Source organism: Dermacentor variabilis, chromosome 1, assembly GCF_050947875.1.
Source record: "Dermacentor variabilis isolate Ectoservices chromosome 1, ASM5094787v1, whole genome shotgun sequence".
Taxonomy (NCBI): Eukaryota; Metazoa; Arthropoda; class Arachnida; order Ixodida; family Ixodidae; genus Dermacentor; species Dermacentor variabilis.
In genome coordinates, this window is record NC_134568.1 from 119,252,368 (window position 1) to 119,269,714 (window position 17,347).

The 17,347-nt window shown below is 44.8% G+C and overlaps 1 protein-coding gene across 2 annotated transcripts in view; it reads right to left on the reverse strand.

Moving 5' to 3' along the window:
• LOC142583757 (inhibitor of nuclear factor kappa-B kinase subunit alpha-like) overlaps window positions 1-17,347 on the reverse strand; it is a 114,442-nt gene that overhangs the window by 59,255 nt on the left and 37,840 nt on the right. For both annotated transcript variants that reach the window (XM_075694237.1, XM_075694238.1), the window contains exon 9: window positions 791-985. In XM_075694237.1, the coding sequence (XP_075550352.1) occupies window positions 791-985 (195 nt within the window). The remainder of the gene's footprint in view (window positions 1-790; window positions 986-17,347) is intronic.

Consider the following 17,347-nt stretch of genomic DNA (forward strand, 5'->3'; position numbering starts at 1 on the left):
TGGCAAATGAAGCTAAAATAAAGGCCTCCCAAGGTTGTTGCACATGGCAGCAGGCATGATACTTTTCTACCCACAAACCCACAAAAGCTCGCCTCAAACTCACGGGGGGCAAAAAAGAACTGCTGCCCTTATACGAGAATATATAGTATACCATGAAATAATTCTTCTGGTAACTTGTTCTCAATGTTTGCCAATAAAAATGGCCATCCCTTAACAATGTTATCACTAGTTAATGTTCATGCTCTAAAAATAAAATATGTACTGCTCATTGCAACACTAAGCTGATGAGGCTCTGCCACAGAAAACCTTTCAAGAAGGAAGTTCACAGCAGAAGTGGTCATGGTGAGGCATGCCCTATTAGTATGCAGCACAGTGCAATTTTTACTATACCAAATGTGCAAGAGCTCAGTATGGTACAATCTTAAGGGGAACACTTAACTAGTAATAAAGTCAATATAAAATATGTTTTTTAAGTTCATCCTAGAGAGTGAGAAAAGTTGTGTTTCCAATGACATGTTAGGCACACATCTATGCATAAAAAGTAAACTTCAGACACTTTGTAACAAGTATACTCATATTGAAGTATTAAGCGAGTGTTCGCTTTCAGAGTGACATACAGTGTGTCCATATTATTACACATAGGTTTAAACAGATACTACAGTTAAACAGAGACAACAGTTTGAAACACTCAGGTTTGATATACAGGCTGAGTTGCGAATACGCCAGTGCAGTTATTTGACACCTTTGCCCCATGAGTAAGGAGATAAGACTAAGGATTTTTTTCCCAAACCTGGAATCGCTTGCAGTTGTCCTTAATGTACTTGATGTCTGCGACTCTTCCACTTTCAGTGAGTAACAGCTGGTCGGCAGCCTCTACTCCCGTGTCATTCTTCAAGGCTTGTGACAAGCAGTCCATGATGGAATCTTCACTCTTCAATGCAACTGATACCACTGACATTTTAGCAATGCAGAACACGTGCACTGTCTGGAAAGAAACAATTTTTGAACAAGCTTACATACAGCTTTCAGTAAAGCCTTGGGCTTGGACATCTTGATTCAACAAATGTTGTAATAGGACATTTAATCAGTGGCTTACATGCACAAAACGTCACTGCACAGAACATCATGGGTAGCCCAGAAGACTATGCAGCAAAAGAACAAACCTTTCCCATTACAGCCTGCTCATGTTGTGAATGGTGCAAAACCTGTAGCGGAACTTTGCCAACTTTACAGAAGCTGGTGATGCTGACAAATAAAACATGCGCAACCATATTGGTTAAGAGTGTAGACTTGCTGAGAAAAATTAAAACAATGAAAGCCACTGACGAAAAGTTGGGCACCGCAGCACTCACATCTCCCAGAAGGCCCACAGAGGCTAAGCACATGCCAGTGTGTGCATAAGTACAAAAGGAAGTATGCAAGTGATTGTGGATCAACTTGTTTACCATACTTCAAACATGCATAGTTATATTTCATCACGGCTTTTGAAAATTATTGTGGGAAATTGTTCCTCAGGCAGTGACTCACAGGTGTCACTTGAGAGCAATGTTTTATTGCGATAGCAATTACATGGACACTCTAGGAAAATTTCTGATGTCGCCATGATGTTCCGTATAAAGTTCAAGGGTGATAACACTGTCGCCATGTGTCCTGCGCTGTATGTGCGACTGAAAGCGTGCGAAGGGAGCCGACGCTTGCGGCTCAATCTTGCCCTCACTTTAAAAGGGAGGAAAGTGAGGAGGAAGCAGGCCGTCTTCCGCTGCGCATGAGGCACCCAACATGCGAGGCACCAAGGGGAGGGGAGGAAGGGGGGGGGGCAGTGGCATTATGCTCTGACTGCAACTGTGCATATAGCGGCTGCGTGCAGTTGCATGGCTGAATCTTGAGAGTGATCTGCACTGGGGGCAGAGTCCAGGTTAGTCGGCGGCTTGTAGCTTTGTGCATGCTGTGCGTTCTTGGCGCTCAGTTTGCGCTGAAGTGATAGCATGAAGGTCACTTCGTTCACTGCTGTTCCAGCCACATTTCCTCACAACAGCGTTTAGACAGCGAGCGTCCATGGTCATCAAGTGTGATATGCACATGCTTACTGCGTGCACTGACACCATGCTTGTTAATTCAGCTAGCAAGCGAAGGTTTACAAGTTGATACGGCTGATAAAAGTACTATACTTGCTTCGTACAGCTGTCTGCTAATTTGCTATCACAATCGATGCTTTGCCCTTCCGGCAAAACCAACTTTTTCGACTCATCATAATCATCATCATCAGCCTGGCTATACCCACTGCAGGGCCAAAAGCCACTCCCATACTTCTCCAACTATCCCGGTCATGTGCTAATTGTGGCCATATTGTCCCTGAAAACTCCTTAATTCATCTGTCCACCTAACTTTCTGCTGCCCCTGCTACGCTTCCATTCTCTTGGAATCCAGTCCGTAACCCTTAATGACCACCGGTTATCTTCCCTCCTCATTACATGCCATGCCCCCCCCCCTTTCTTTTTCTTGATTTCAACTAAGATGTCATTAACTCGCATTTGTTCCCCTCACCCAATCTGCTCTCTTCTTATCCCCCTTAACTTTACACCCATCATTTTTCTTTCCATAGCTCGTTGTGTCGTCCTCAATTTAAGTAGAACCCTTTTCGTAAGCCTCCAGGTTTCTGCCTCGTAGGTGAGTACTGCTGTTACACACTTTTCTCTAGAGGGATAATGGCAACCTGCTGGTCATGATCTGAGAACGCCTGCCAAATGCACCCCAGCCCATTCTTATTCTTCTGATTATTTCAGTCGCATGATTCGGATGCGCGGTCACTACCTGCCCTAAGTAGATGTATTCCCTTACCACTACCAGTGCCTCGCTACCTATCGTAAACTACTGTTCTCTTCCGAGACTGTTTCTGCAGATTAATTTTTAGACCCACCCTTCTGCTTTGCCTGTCCAGGTCAGTGATCATGCATTGCGATTGGTTCCCTGAGTTACTAAGCAAGGCAATATCATCAGCGAATCGCAAGTAACTAATGTATTCTCCATTAACTCTTACCCCCAATTCTTCCCAAAGGTCTCTGAACACCTCTTGTAATAAGCTGTGAATAGCATTGAAGAGATTGTATCTCCCTGCCTGATGCCCTTCTTTATTGAGATTTTGTTGCTTTCTTTATGGAGGACCACGGTGGCTGTGGAGCAGCTATAGATATCTTTCAGTATCTTTACATAAGGCTTGTCTACACCCTGATTTTGTAATGCCTGCATGACTGCTGAGGTTTCGACTGAATCAAATGCTTTCTCGTAATCAATGAAAGCTATATATAAGGGTTGGTTATATTCCACACATTTCTCTATCACCTAATTGATAGTGTGAATATGGTCTATTGTTGAGTAGCCTTTACAAAATCCTCCCTGGTCCTTTGGTTGACAGAAGTCTAAGGTGTTCCTGATTCTATTTGCGATTACCTTAGTAAATACCTTGTAGACAACGGACAGTAAGCTGATCGGCCTATAATTTTCCAAGTCTTTGGTGTCCCATTTCTTATGGATTAAGATTATGTTGGCATTCTTCCAAGATTCCGGTACGCTCGAGGTCATGAGGCATTGCGCATACAGGATGGCCAGTTTTTCTAGAACAATGTGCCCACCATCCTTCAACAAATCTGCTGTTACCTGATCCTCCCCAGCTGCCTTCCCCCTCTGCATAGCTCCCAAAGCTTTCTTTACTCCTACCGGCGTTACTTGTGGGATGCCAAATTCCTCTAGGCTATTTCTCTTCCATTATCGTCGTGGGTGCCACTGGTACTGCATAAATCTATATAGAACTCCTCAGCCACTTGAACTATCTCATCCATATTAGTAATGATATTGCCGGCTTTGTCTCTTAACGCATACATCTGATTCTTGCCAATTCCTAGTTTCTTCTTCACTGCTTTTAGGTTTCCTCCGTTCCTGAGAGCATGTTCAATTCTATCCATATTATACTTCCTTATGTCAGCTATTTTACGCTTGTTGATTAACTTGGAAAGTTCTGCCAGTTCTATTCTAGCTGTAGGGTTAGAGGCTTTCATACATTGGCGTTTCTTAATCAGATCTTTCGTCGCCTGCGATAGCTTACTGGTATCCTGTCTAACAAAGTTACCACCGACTTCTATTGCAGACTCTTTAATGATGGCCATAAGATTGTCATTCATTGCTTCAACACTAAGGTCCTCTTCCTGAGTTAAAGCTGAATACCTGTTCTGTAGCTTGATCCGGAATTCCTCCATTTTCCCTCTTACTGCTAACTCATTGATCGGCTTCTTATGTACTAGTTTCTTCCTTTCATTCCTCAAGTCTAGGCTAATTCGAGGTCTTACCATCCTATGGTCACTGCAGTGCACCTTGCCGAGCACGTCCACATCTTGTAGGATGCCAGGGTTAGCGCAGAGTATGAAGTCTATTTCATTTCTAGTCTCGCCATTCGGGCTCCTCCACGTCCACTTTTGGTTATCCCACTTGCAGAAGAAGGTATTCATTATCCGCATATTATTCCGTTCTGCAAACTCTATTAATAACTCTCCCCTGCTATTCCTATAACCTATGCCATATTGCCCCACTGACTTGTCTCCAGCCTGCTTCTTGCCTGCCCTGGCATTGAAGTATAGTGTATCAGTATAGTATAGCCGTATAGCCGTACCAGTATAGTATAGTGTATCAGAAGTATAGCCTATCAGTATAGTGTATTTTGTTTTGACTTTACCCATCGCCCATTCCACGTCTTCATAGAAGCTTTTGACTTCGTGGTCATCATGACTGGATGTAGGGGCGTAGACCTGTACGACCTTCAATTTGTTCCTCTTATTAAGTTTCACAACAAGACCTGCCACCCTCTCGTTAATGCTATAGAATTCCTGTATGTTACCAGCTATATCCTTATTAATCAGGAATCCGACTACTAGTTCTCGTCTCTCCGCTGAACCTCGGTAGCACAGGACGTGCCCACTTTTTATCACTGTATATGCTTCTTTTGTCCTCGTAACCTCACTAAGCCCTATTATATCCCATTTACTGCCTGTTAATTCCTCCAATAGCACTGCTAGACTCGCCTGACTACATAACGTTCTAGCGTTTAACGTTGCCAGGTTCAGATTCCAATGGTTGCCTGTCTAGACCCAGAGATTTGTAGCACCCTCTGCTGCATCACAGGTCTGACTGCCGCCGTGGTCAGTTGCTTCGCAGCTGCTGGGGACTGAGGGCCAGGGTTTGATTGTTGTATTCAGATAGGAGGTTGTGGCCAAGTACTGCACCAGGGTGGCCAAAGCTGCTCTGGTGAGGGAGTGTGTTACCAGTTCTGGTCACCGGGATCAGGTCGCACTCCAGGCCTGTTTATGCAATTTTATCAACAAGTGGGTGCTTTTTTTTATACCAGTGGAAAATTGCACGGTGCCGGGACTTGAACCACAGTCCTCTTGCACACGAGGCGGATGGTCTACCTCTACACCATCGCAGCATCGCTGACTGAATGCTGCTTAAAGCTCTTTGGGTATAGGGTACTGCGATTTTCTCTCTCACTCACACACACATACCACACACACAGCTAGGACTGTCAGTTGAGACACTACTACATTCATCCATGTTCCACAGCATGCAAGGGCCACCATCCCAATGAAGTGCAAGTAAGGCTCCCAAATAAAGTCAGCAAAAATTGGCTTATTAAATTAAGAGAGGTTGCAGCCAGCGAAGAGGGATCCTTGTTCTTCCATCTAAACCCCCCTTCATGCCTAGACCCCAAGGAGCATTTGAAAAGAAAAGATCCAGAGCAAGAAGAGGCTGAAGAAGGTGATCACAACTCCTCGACCTCCTCTACCAGAAAACCTTCCCAGAGCTTGTCAGGCTCTAATACATAAGGCCAGGTCTGGCTTCACACTGACCCCCCAATATCCACATGAGTTCTGCAATCTGCATGAGTTCCCTTTGCAAGTCTGCACAACTTTTAGGCGAATGTCCCCTTTCCCTTTCATAAATCTTCCTTCACCTTGCCCATTTCCACTGAATAAGAGGAATCTGCGACTCATATGCGCCAAACGTCACTCCACAGAACATCATGGGTAGCCCAGAAGAATATGCAGCAAAAGAAAACGTATATCGCATTCCTGTGATTTCAATTAATTCAATCTTGCCCTACCATCTGCTGGCTCGTCGTTTGCTAAGTCAGTAGAGTGACTGCGTCAGTAGAATGAATGCCCTGGAAAGGTAATGGTGCCAGACTCGTTCCTCGCACCAAGTCAAATTTTTCTTTCGTCAACTGCAAGACTTTTAAAACAAAGCTTTCTTTGCAAACCCTCCTAGACTTTCCTGACCGCGGCTGCTGGCTGGGTGCTGCTAATGTCTTGCCAAAACAGCTTGCATGCAGGACAGCACTAATTATTAAATTCTGTGGTTTTACGTGACAAAACCACAATATTGTTAAGCTAGAGCACAAGGATGGAAGAGAGCACAAGGATGGAAGAAAAGGAGCACGAAATGGGTTTCTTTGGAGCGGCTCGGTGTCAGCGCGGCAACCCTTTTCCCCTTTTCATCAATTCATTTTTAAATAAACGCACCCCATCGTAACAGTTTTAGTGGAGGTGCTGGGTAAAACAATGGAACCACCTAAGAACGACAACGAACCGACTGCAGAGGCGCAATCCATGGAGCTTCACCAAAGTCACCGAATTGCCGGTCTGCCACCAGAGATACCTTACAAGAGCAACCTGCCACACCTTCTTCCAGCGTCCCATGGCAGCTCTACATCAAGCCATAAACCTTCTTCAGAAAAACTGCGGAAGACGTGGATGGCTCAGTTTCTACCAAATGAGTGAGTCAGTTCAATGGCTGGAATGCCAAAACCCAGCTTAACAATGTTGCCTTTTTCCTCAAGGGAACCATGTCTGTGTGGCTTGAAAACCACGAATTAAGCTTGACAATGTGGGAGAAGTTTGTAGCCGAAATCAAGAAATGCTCCAGAGATCTGCCAGCTAAAAAGAAGCATGCAGAGCAAACACTAATGCAGCGAGCTCAAGTTCCCAGTGAAACCTGCACAACGTACATCGAGGAAGTGCTCAAGGTGTGCAAGGCCCTGCATCCTGAGATGACAGAATAGGACAAAGTTGTTCATCTTCTAAAAGGCATTGCCAAGTACGTGTACCAGTTCCTAATCAAAAAAGACGGTCTGGAGTTCGTAAGTGACGTCATTCAGCACTGCCGCAGATTTGAAGCCGTGAAAGTTCGGCGTATCACACCGAAGTTCGGCCGCCTGGCCACCATAACTAACATCACCATTGTTGACATGGTCCCAGCTCCATCCAACCTCAAGTCAGTTATTCAGCAAGTGGTGCGTGAAGAGACTGACTGATGTGAGGCAATTTCCCTCTCAGACTGCTAGGGTTCGAGAGCCTTTTTCTTCATGCAACTTTGGCGAGACGTACATCACCTCTGCCTCTGTAGAACGCCTACAACTTCGCGCCTTGTCCAAGAGTGCCGAACCCTACTTGAATGCGCATCCCAGTTACCAGTTCCATGACAGCTACTCACGCAGACTGCCTGAAGTTTTTTTAGAGTGTGACGGCTGTGCTAGTTATTACTTCTGCTGACAATTTCAGCATGTCCTGTGAGTGCCCCATCTGCTTCCAATGCGGCATTCACGGCCATGTCACCCGATTTTGTCCTCATTGCCATTGCACGTCGGCACCATCCTATAAGCAACCGCATACTTTTTATCGGCATAGCAACCGGCCCGGTGACAGGACACGCTGGCCCTCCGACTCTGATAGCAGTACAGTACGAACGACCAGGCAAATTACTGTAGCGATTCACCAGCTTCTGTGCTGAGCGTGACGCCACCGCATTCACTTCAGTGCATATCTCCATCTCCGTGACGATGTCTCATGTCACTACCGTCGGGAAACCACGCGGTGCGACTAATGGAGGTGAGGTTTCCAGTTATCTTCAGCTACCAGCCCCTATGCCTCAGCCAGTCACCATATGTCATAATAAGGTTCGTGTTTTAGTGGACAATGTTACTACGTTGGTCTTAGTGGACACAGGAGCGAGAGTCTCCGTTATCAGCCTGGATTTCAAAACCTGACAAGGTTGTAAAGTGATGTTTTACTGAGGTAACACTAATATATTTCGTGATGTGTGTGGAGAGTTGCTCCGACCTATTGGTGTGTGCACCGTGAACGTTTATTTTTCTGATAACATGTATCAATACAAGTTTGCAGTGCTTGCTAAATCCATTCACAACATAATTCTTGGCCTTGATTGCCTACAACAGTGCAGTGCCCCTGTTGAGTGCGGTGCCGGAAAGCTTTTCCTCTCTCCTCTTACTGACCTGCTACCTGTTCACACACACTTGCCGTCATTAAGCCTTTGAGGGTCAATGACGTAAATATACGGCGCCGCGAACACGTCCAAAATGGTCGATGCAGTACATTTATGGCGCCGTCTGTACGTTTAAAAAGCAAGCCAATTTCCTAACTTTTTCTTTTCTGTCATGTGCTGCCACTATGTGGGAACACATAGAATTTTTTTCACACGCCTCCCTGTCTCGATTTTTGTTGCATGGTTTGTTTTAGCGCTAGTTTGCTCCAGCGCATCTATATACTACCACTCGTGTATTGGCGCGTCCGTGTGCGGGCAGCACGTTGGGTTTTGTGCCGCGGGCGGTTTCGGCTTTTTGCACTTGCAAAACTGATGGTGATCTCAATATTAGTCGCTCAAAGGGTGACCACTTGTTTCTCGCTCGTTTAGTGCTCACAGCAGTGCGCATAGGAAGGATGCTGCCATGCATGCATTTCCGTTTCCTTACTTTTTTTTGGAGACTCGCGAAAGCTAATTGCCCTAGCTGGTTGGCGATCAGATGAAGATTAGCGTAAGTTTGTCACATGTTTTGCTTTGACGGGCCCACAACCAAACAGTTTTCTTGAGTGCACGCACCTATGCAGTTCGATTACGCTATGGACGTACATATTAGTGTAAGAGCAGGAACATTTGAGACTTGCGAAATATTCTCCTGTGCGAATTTTCAAAGCCTTGAACTATGTGCATAGAAATGCATCAAATTTTTAATTCTGATAAGTTTATTTCCTTTTTTATTGTTATTCACGAATGAAGAGTACACATATACCAATGCAAAATATTTTTTTCTCCCTTTACGGTAACCCTAGAAAAATTACGGAAAATTTTTTTCGAAACAATTCCCTAGGAAGAATTGGAATCTGCAATAAAAAAAAATCGACCCCGGGCGGTCGCACATGGCGCAAAAAATCAACCCTCAAAGGGTTAAAGATGCCTTCTTACTGGCACATTCCTTATCCAGAGTTCGAGTTGCTGTTTGTGGTGCTGACCCCGATACATTTGATGCTATTGTTGAGCCTGTGCGTTCGATCGTTGCGAGAAATGTGTTCGTACCTCGATGCGTCCTCTCCGTGGTCTGCAGTACAACTGCACTGTGGGTGTCAAATTTATCCTCCCAGTCTGTTGTGCTACCCAGCTGTATGTGAACTGGACTTTTGAAGCGGATAATAGTCTCATCATAGATACTATAACTGATGGCACGTCGCATCAAGCCCGAGCGCGTGAGTCTGGCCACAGTGTCCCTGAAGACTTGTTGCTGTTTCTAAAAATGATCCACAAGTCACTGTCTTCAGAGAAGCTTCAAGCCCTAGTCAGCGTCATTAGCAAGCATGATTCATTGTTTGATTTCACCCAGAACACTAATAAAGTTTGTGCTCCAACTACGCGGGCTCACCACAGGATCGACAAAGAGTTCGCACCGCATGTCTGCATCAAAGCGCAAGATCATTGCTCAACAGATCGACGACATGTTAGCCAAGGGTGTTATCTAAGATTCCTCTAGCCCTTGGGCTGTGCCGGTCATCCTCATGAAAAAGAAAGATGGGTCTTGGAGGTTTTGCATCGACTACCGGTGTCTCAAGTCTGTGACGAAAAAGGATGTGTATCCACTTCCTCGTATCATTGACATTATCAACTGTTTTCATTCAGCATCCTACTTTTCATCTTCGGACTTCCGGTCGGGCTACTGGCAAATGCCCATGCATTCAGATGACAAAGCGAAAACCACTTTTGTGACACCAGATGGCTTGTTTGAATTCAACACCATGCTGCTCGGTTTGTGCAATGCGCCTGCGACATTCGAGAAGTTTATGGACATGGTACTGCTGTTGCAATCAGCCAGCGGGGGTAGTAACCTTCTAGCATCTCCTGCACCACTGTGACGAATCGCTTCGCGAAGCTATCAATGCGTCCCTTTGGACAAACCTACGGCGTCAGCAAGGCGAGACACATCTGGTGGATTGAGTGTTGTTTGTTGGTTCACTGTCGCCATCATGGAAGATGGGAGCAAGTTATTCCTGAAAAGGGTGTTCTAGGCGTTTCTTCACGGACTCCGGTAACCGCCAAGGTCATTTGACAGATGCTTCAGCTAGCTGCTGGGTCATCCCAGGAATCAAGACGCGCCAGGTTGAGTGAACTGTGACAATTCCTGTCTACGAAGCTCCCCTCCTTTCTGTGTGTTCAGTTAAGAAAGGTGCCAAAGTGATTGTGTGCACCCTTGCCCTTAAACGCGCATTCTTTGGCAACTTTGGACACTCCTATTGGACGAAGAGTGGGGAGGGGCGGCAGATTTCCCTGGCCTAGAGATCTAGGGTGGACAGAGGGGATTTAAGCAGACCTTTTCAGCTCCTCAGTGTGTTTCAATTGAGTCCTGTTAGACTGATGAGACGTAACGTTCTCCACTGCTCATGTAGATACTGTAGATAAACCCAGTCCTCTTTCTTGATGAGAACACGTTCCTCCCTTCAACAACGTCCTTCACGTGGATGAGTCGGACGATGGCATGGGCCAGCCCCTACCCCTTTTGACACACCCGACCCAAACTCTTATGCTGCACGTCCTGAAATGGGAGATTACCTTATGTTACCTTGACAAGATCAATATTTTTGGCCATACTTTTACAGAGCACAATCACCGACTTGACACTGTTTTGACATGCCTTGAACATGCTGCCCTTACCCTCATCCTCATCCTTACTTATTTTAAGTCCACTGCAGGACAAAGGCCTCTCCCTCCAATCTCTAATTACCCCTGTGCTGCGCCAACCAATTCCAACTTGTGGCTGCAAATTTCTTAATTTCATCACCTCACCTAGTTTTTTGCTGTCCTCGACTGCGTTTCCCTTCTCTTGGAACCCATTCTGTAAACCTAATGGTCCACCGGTTATCTAACCTACGCATTACATGACCTGCCCAGGTCCATTTCTTTCTCTTAATGTCAATTAGAATATCGGCTATGCCCATTTTCTCTCTGATCCCCACTCCTCTCTTTCTGTCTCAACGTTACGCCTATCATTCTTCGTTCCATCGCTCTTTGTGTGGTTTTTTAACTTGTTTTCGAGCTTCTTTGTCAGTCTCCAAGTTTCTGCCCCATATGTCAGCACTGCTAGAATGCACTGATTGTACACTTTTCTTTTTAGTGATAATGGTAAGCTTCCAGTAGGGATCTGAGTAAGTCTGTCGTATGCACTCCAACCCAATTTTATTCTTCTGTAAATTTTTTGTTTTTGAAGTTGAAGTTGAATTTATTTTCATCAGTACATACAAACAGTAGTACAAACAGGTGAAGTATAATTGCACAATCGGAGGTCCCGAAGTAAAAACTGTCCTTCCTTTCCTTCTCATTATCAGGGTCCCCTGCGAGTAATTAACCTACAAACGTATTCCTTTGCAGACTCTAGAGGCTCACTGGTGATCCTGAACTCTTGTTCCCTAGCCTGGCTATTCATCATTATCTTTGTCTTCTGGATATTAATCTTCAACCCCACTCTTACACTCTCTCTGTTAAGGTCCTCAATCATTTGTTGTAACTGGTCTGCAGTGTTGCTGAATAGAACAATGTCATCAGCAAACTGAAGGCTGCTGAGATATTCGCCGTTGATCCTTACTCCTAAGCTGTCCCAGTTAAATAGCTTGAATACTTCTTCCAAGCACGCATTGAATAGCACTGGAGAAATTGTGTCTTCTTGTCTGAACCCTTTCTTTATAGGTATCTTCCTACTTTTCTTGTGGAAAATTAGGGTAGCTGTGGAAGCTTTGTAAATATTTTCCAAGATATTTACGTAAGCCTCCTGTACTCCTTGATTACGTAACGCCTCTATGACGGCTCATATCTCCACTGAATCAAATGCCTTTTTGTAATCTATGAAAGCCATGTAGAGAGGCTGATTGTACTCTACAGATTTCTCAATTACCTGATTGATTGCATGGATGTGATCCATTGTACAGTATCCCTTCCTGAAGCCAGCCTGTTCTTTTGGTTGACTGAAGTGTTGCCCTTATTCTATTGGAAATTATCTTGGTGAATAATTTATGCAATACAGGAAGTAAGCTAATGGGCCTATAATTTTTCAATTCTTTTTCAATTCAAAGAAATGCCACCTTGGCCAATGAGAGATGTTAGTACTTGGACATATAGTGGACAAGCCACGGTGTGCAACCAGACCCACAGGAGGTCACTGTAGTTAGCAACTTTAAACAACCGCAATCACAATACGACCTGAGAAGTTTCTTGGGTCTTTGCTTGTACTTTTGACGTTTCGTATCCAACTTTACTGATACTGCCCAGCCCCTGACTTCATGGCTGCGCATGGATAAGCCTTTCACCTGGACAGCAGATTGCGATTTCTTGTTTTGTCAAATGAAGTTCCTGCTCTCTTTCAGACACATACTTTGTCATTGTGACGCCTTTCCTACAACAGAACTGCACACCAACACGAGTGGAATCAGCCTTGGTGCCATCCTCATACAGCGTTTCGGTGGTGCTGAGCATGCAATTGCCTGTGCCAGCCGTTCATTGAGCAAGTCCAAACAGAATTACACAGTTACTGAGCAAGAGTGCCTTGCTGTCGTTTTTGCCGTCCAGAAGTTTCATCTATATCTCTACAGGCACTGCTTTATGATCGTTAGTGATCACCATTGGCTATGTTGGTTAGTACAGGGTAGCCAGCCGGTATTTACATTGGCTAACTTCCTGGTCTTTCCTTCCCTTTTTGTCGCTCTGGTCCTTGTGATCCATCTGGCTGTCTTGCTCAACGGGCACTACGTTTGCAGGAATTTGACTTCGCAGTCCATTACAAGAGTAGACACCATCATGTGGGCACCAGTTGTCTTTTGAGGCTCCCTCTACCAACAACTGCATGTGACACCGACAATTTCGATGAGTTTCTGACCACCATCAACAACATTCTTTTTCCCGACGTGGCCACCTTCAAGGAAGAGCAGTGCAATGACTGCAGCCTGGATGCCCCCTTCACCTCAGCTTTGTTATCCAGGATTGCCTGCTCTACAAAAAGTATTACATGACTGATAGTGCCCGCTTCCTCTTAGCGGTCCCTAAGAATTTGAGAACTCACGTGCCCTGTGCTATGCACGATGACACTTCCGCTGGGCATATGGGTTTCACCAGAACATACCCCCGCATTCAGGGCTGATTCTACTAGCCTAGTATGCGACAGAAAATAGAAAAGTATGTGGCCAGTTGTGACAAGTGCCAACAATTCAAGCACGCTAATACTGCTCCGGTCGGACTTCTTCACCCTGTGGTACCACCATCATCTCCTTTAAAAATGCTTAGAGTGGATCTTCTCGGCCCATTCCCGTGCTCAACAGACGACAACTGTTGGATTATAATCTGTGTCGACCATCTGATGCATTATGCTGAAAGCGTAGCAATGTCAACGGTAACAGCTATCGATGTTTCGTGCTTCCTTCTGTCCTCCATTGTACTGCGTCATGGACCCCCTCGTATTATTGTGAGTGATCGTGGTCCCCAGTTTATGGCCGATGTAGTTGAAGAGCTGTTGCATCTCTGTGCTTGCCAGTTAAGCCACATAACCCCGTATCACCCACAGACAAATGGTCTCATCAAGCAAACCAACAGAACTTTGACCAACATGCTTTCGATGTAGTACGTCAATTCTAGGCACAAGAATTGGGATGAAATCTTGCCTTTTATCACATACGGCTACAACACTGCAAAGCATGGAACTACCGGCTACAGCTCCTTCTATGTTCTGTATGTTAGACCACCCCACAGTTTCCTTGACACCATTTTGCCTTTTATTCCTCTTGTGGACTGTTCTACCACCTAGAGTCCCTGCCGCGCTGAGGAAGCACGTTGCATATTTCAGCTCTGTAAATTGGCATCCCAGGACCGCTCCAAGATCAGCTATGATTCACAACATAAAAATGTGTTGTGCGACAAAGGAGACACGGTATGGCTTCGGACACCACTTCACAAGCACGGCCTGTGCCAGACGTTTCTGGCTCGTTATACCAGGCCTTCTGTCATCACCAAGCACCTAAGTGATGTGGCCTATTCGACTGCTCATCTTGTGCCTAATAGCTACCGTTCTGAAAAGACGCAGCTTGTTCATGTCGCTCGCCTGAGCGCTGCCATGCCCTCGACTCTGAGGGCACATAACAGTTACTTGCACAACGGGCTTCGTCTGCGAAGGGAGGAGTGTTAGGCTAGAGTGAGAGCAAGGATGGAAGAGGACGACGAAGTGTGCTTGTTTTCCGAGCGGCTCAGTGTTAAAAAATGATACATAAATATCCTAACCGCAACAAACATACATCATCAAGAACACAATTCCTTTAATGAAGCAAACATTTCTAACATTTCTATGCTTGCTTCCATAACAATTAGGCCACAATTACACATACTGTCTACGCTCGTTACAATGGACCCGCGTACAACAGACTTTCAGATATAACAGACCATACTTCAGCTTTAGTTTGTTCTACCTGTTTCACTAATGCAATGAAGTTTGCTTTTAATGGACCATGGTACAATGGACTATCGGCTACAGCCGACGAAATTAGCGGCAATTTTTTTCAAAATCAGGTGTATAAAACATACTTTTGCTGTGTCGACACGGGCTGACAACTGACTTGCGAGGGCCAGCCGACGATCATGGCTCAATATCGTGCATGCAAGGGAAGAAGGCAGGGAGGAAATGCGGTTTTCTTTCGTGGGCAAGGCACGGGGGGGGGTGTAGGATAGAGAGAGGGATCTACTCCGGCGGCTGCTACCGTTTCTTGAAAGTGATCTGCGATGTGGACGAAGTGCTTGCCTGCACAGGCACCATATCTTGAAAGCGATCTGCGATGGGGACGCAGTGCTCGCCTGCACTTGCGCTATATCTTGAAAAGCAATCTGCGATGTGAACAAAGCGTGCACCCATGCGGGCCTCATTTTCAAAGCAATCTGCGATGTGAACAAAGTGAGCCCAGTGTCGGTAGCTTCATATGCACTGTACTTTAGATGTTTAGCTCATATTGAAGCAAGAGAGCACGAAGGCCAATTCGCTTGCTGCTGCTGCCACGCTTATCTTGCTTAATTTGTTATTGCAATCAATGCTTTGCCTTTCAGGTGAAACTGCGACTATTTTGTTTTGTTTTTTACTTTGGACGTTCATCACTCACTCTTTGCAATAAAGCTGTTAGACATCGTGACGAAAGTTTCGGGAGTGAGGCACTTCGGATATTATGGACTTCGGATAAGATGAACGTTTTTTGTCAGCTTATCGGGGTTCGTAGTAACGAGAGTGGACTGTATACTTTTATCGTGCAAACGCCAACTACCTCTTTGAGAAGATTGCCATGTGTTGGTGTTGATCCTGATGATTTCCATATTATGGCACATACCAACAACGGGGGATAGGCTAAGAAGGCAGTACATTTAAAATGAATAAGATGAAACGGAGAAGTACAAATCAATATAAGAGTTGTCACACTGCATAGCAAGGATGTGCAAGAGCACATATCATGCCAGTTTCCTTTACGCCAAAGACGCAGGAATGAAATGGGCAAATTTACATCATTATATTAACCACTTCATGAAATCTTCACTTCAAATAGATTCCAAAATGTGCACTGGATGCGCATAATTTTTTTAGAGAAACCTGTGTGTTTCTTATGTAGCTTCATGTTTTCAGATGGACGCAAATATTCATTTTGAATGTTCCTCTTGGAGGTTCCTGCAGAACACCTTTCCGTAGGCAAATTTTTTTCTATGCTTGGCTGCCACCATCTTTCCAATAAAGGATGCTCTTTACCCATAGTAAGCAAGAACAGTAATTCTTGTATCAGATATGATTTATTAAAAAAGATAAAAATACTTGTTATTCTCATTCGTAGCTTTTATTAAACCCTATGTGTTCAAGTCCAAGCATGAATTAAGTAACATAGGTTTGATAAACGTATTAAGATATTGAGCTTTGTACAAATAAAGCCAATTTACCAAGTCAAATGAGGGTAAGAGCTGCCTGTATTTTGAGTAGTCACCAGCGTGACAGTTAACTACAGCACCGATATAAGAAAACAAATTAAAATTGAATAACTTTCTATATGTCATTCATTTGCATAATACAGAAGCATTACTGTATTGGTATTTTGAACTTGGTGCACACACAGTCGGACCCAGATATATAGAATTATTGTCTATGACAAACAGCTGTAAAATCCCCTTAATGTGTTTGGATAAAATTTTTATTTTATATATCGAATTATTGATATATCTATCGCTATTTCGCGATCCCCTTCAAGTTCTACATATCCTGGTTCAACTCTACTATGGCACTTGTAAAGCTGTACCATTGGTATTGTTACAATCGGCTAATGGGAGCAGTGACCTTCGAGCATCCCCTGCTTTCGCAGAGACCACTATTTGATGCAAGGGTCCAACATCTTCCATGGGAATAGCATCGACATCAGGTTCCCCGATTGCCATGTGGTTGCGCCTAATGCAGGGGCAATTGTGCAACATTGGCGGTGGAGTACGGCGGAATGGTGCGATGTCATGGGAGCGATTATGTGAACAATTCAACGATTACGATTGGCTGAGACACAGCAATCAGACTCCCCAGTCTAGCCACCTAGCGAAGATGACCGTTTTGAAAGCGGTCACTTATGATGCAGTGTGTGTCCTGGCATGTCCTGATGTGCTCTCCGAAAAGATCTACAGTGGACTCTCTTTAAGGTGATCAGACATGGCAGCCATTGAGTCATCATGGCTCATACGTGCTCCCTTTATGCTTAAATGGAACCTCAAGGGTCCGGGGAAACTGTTGCAGTTTATCAGGAGTTCCATTTACTGAGAGACAAAGCTGAATACAATTGCATGGATACTAAACCAACCAACCATGAGGATGGTGTTTCATTTAAGAGGCAGTTTCGTTTAAGCAATTTCCGTTTATCGAGATTCTAGTGTAGTCTGCTCTGACCTGTCGCTCATGCTACGAGAACGACGTACTGCACTCCATGCT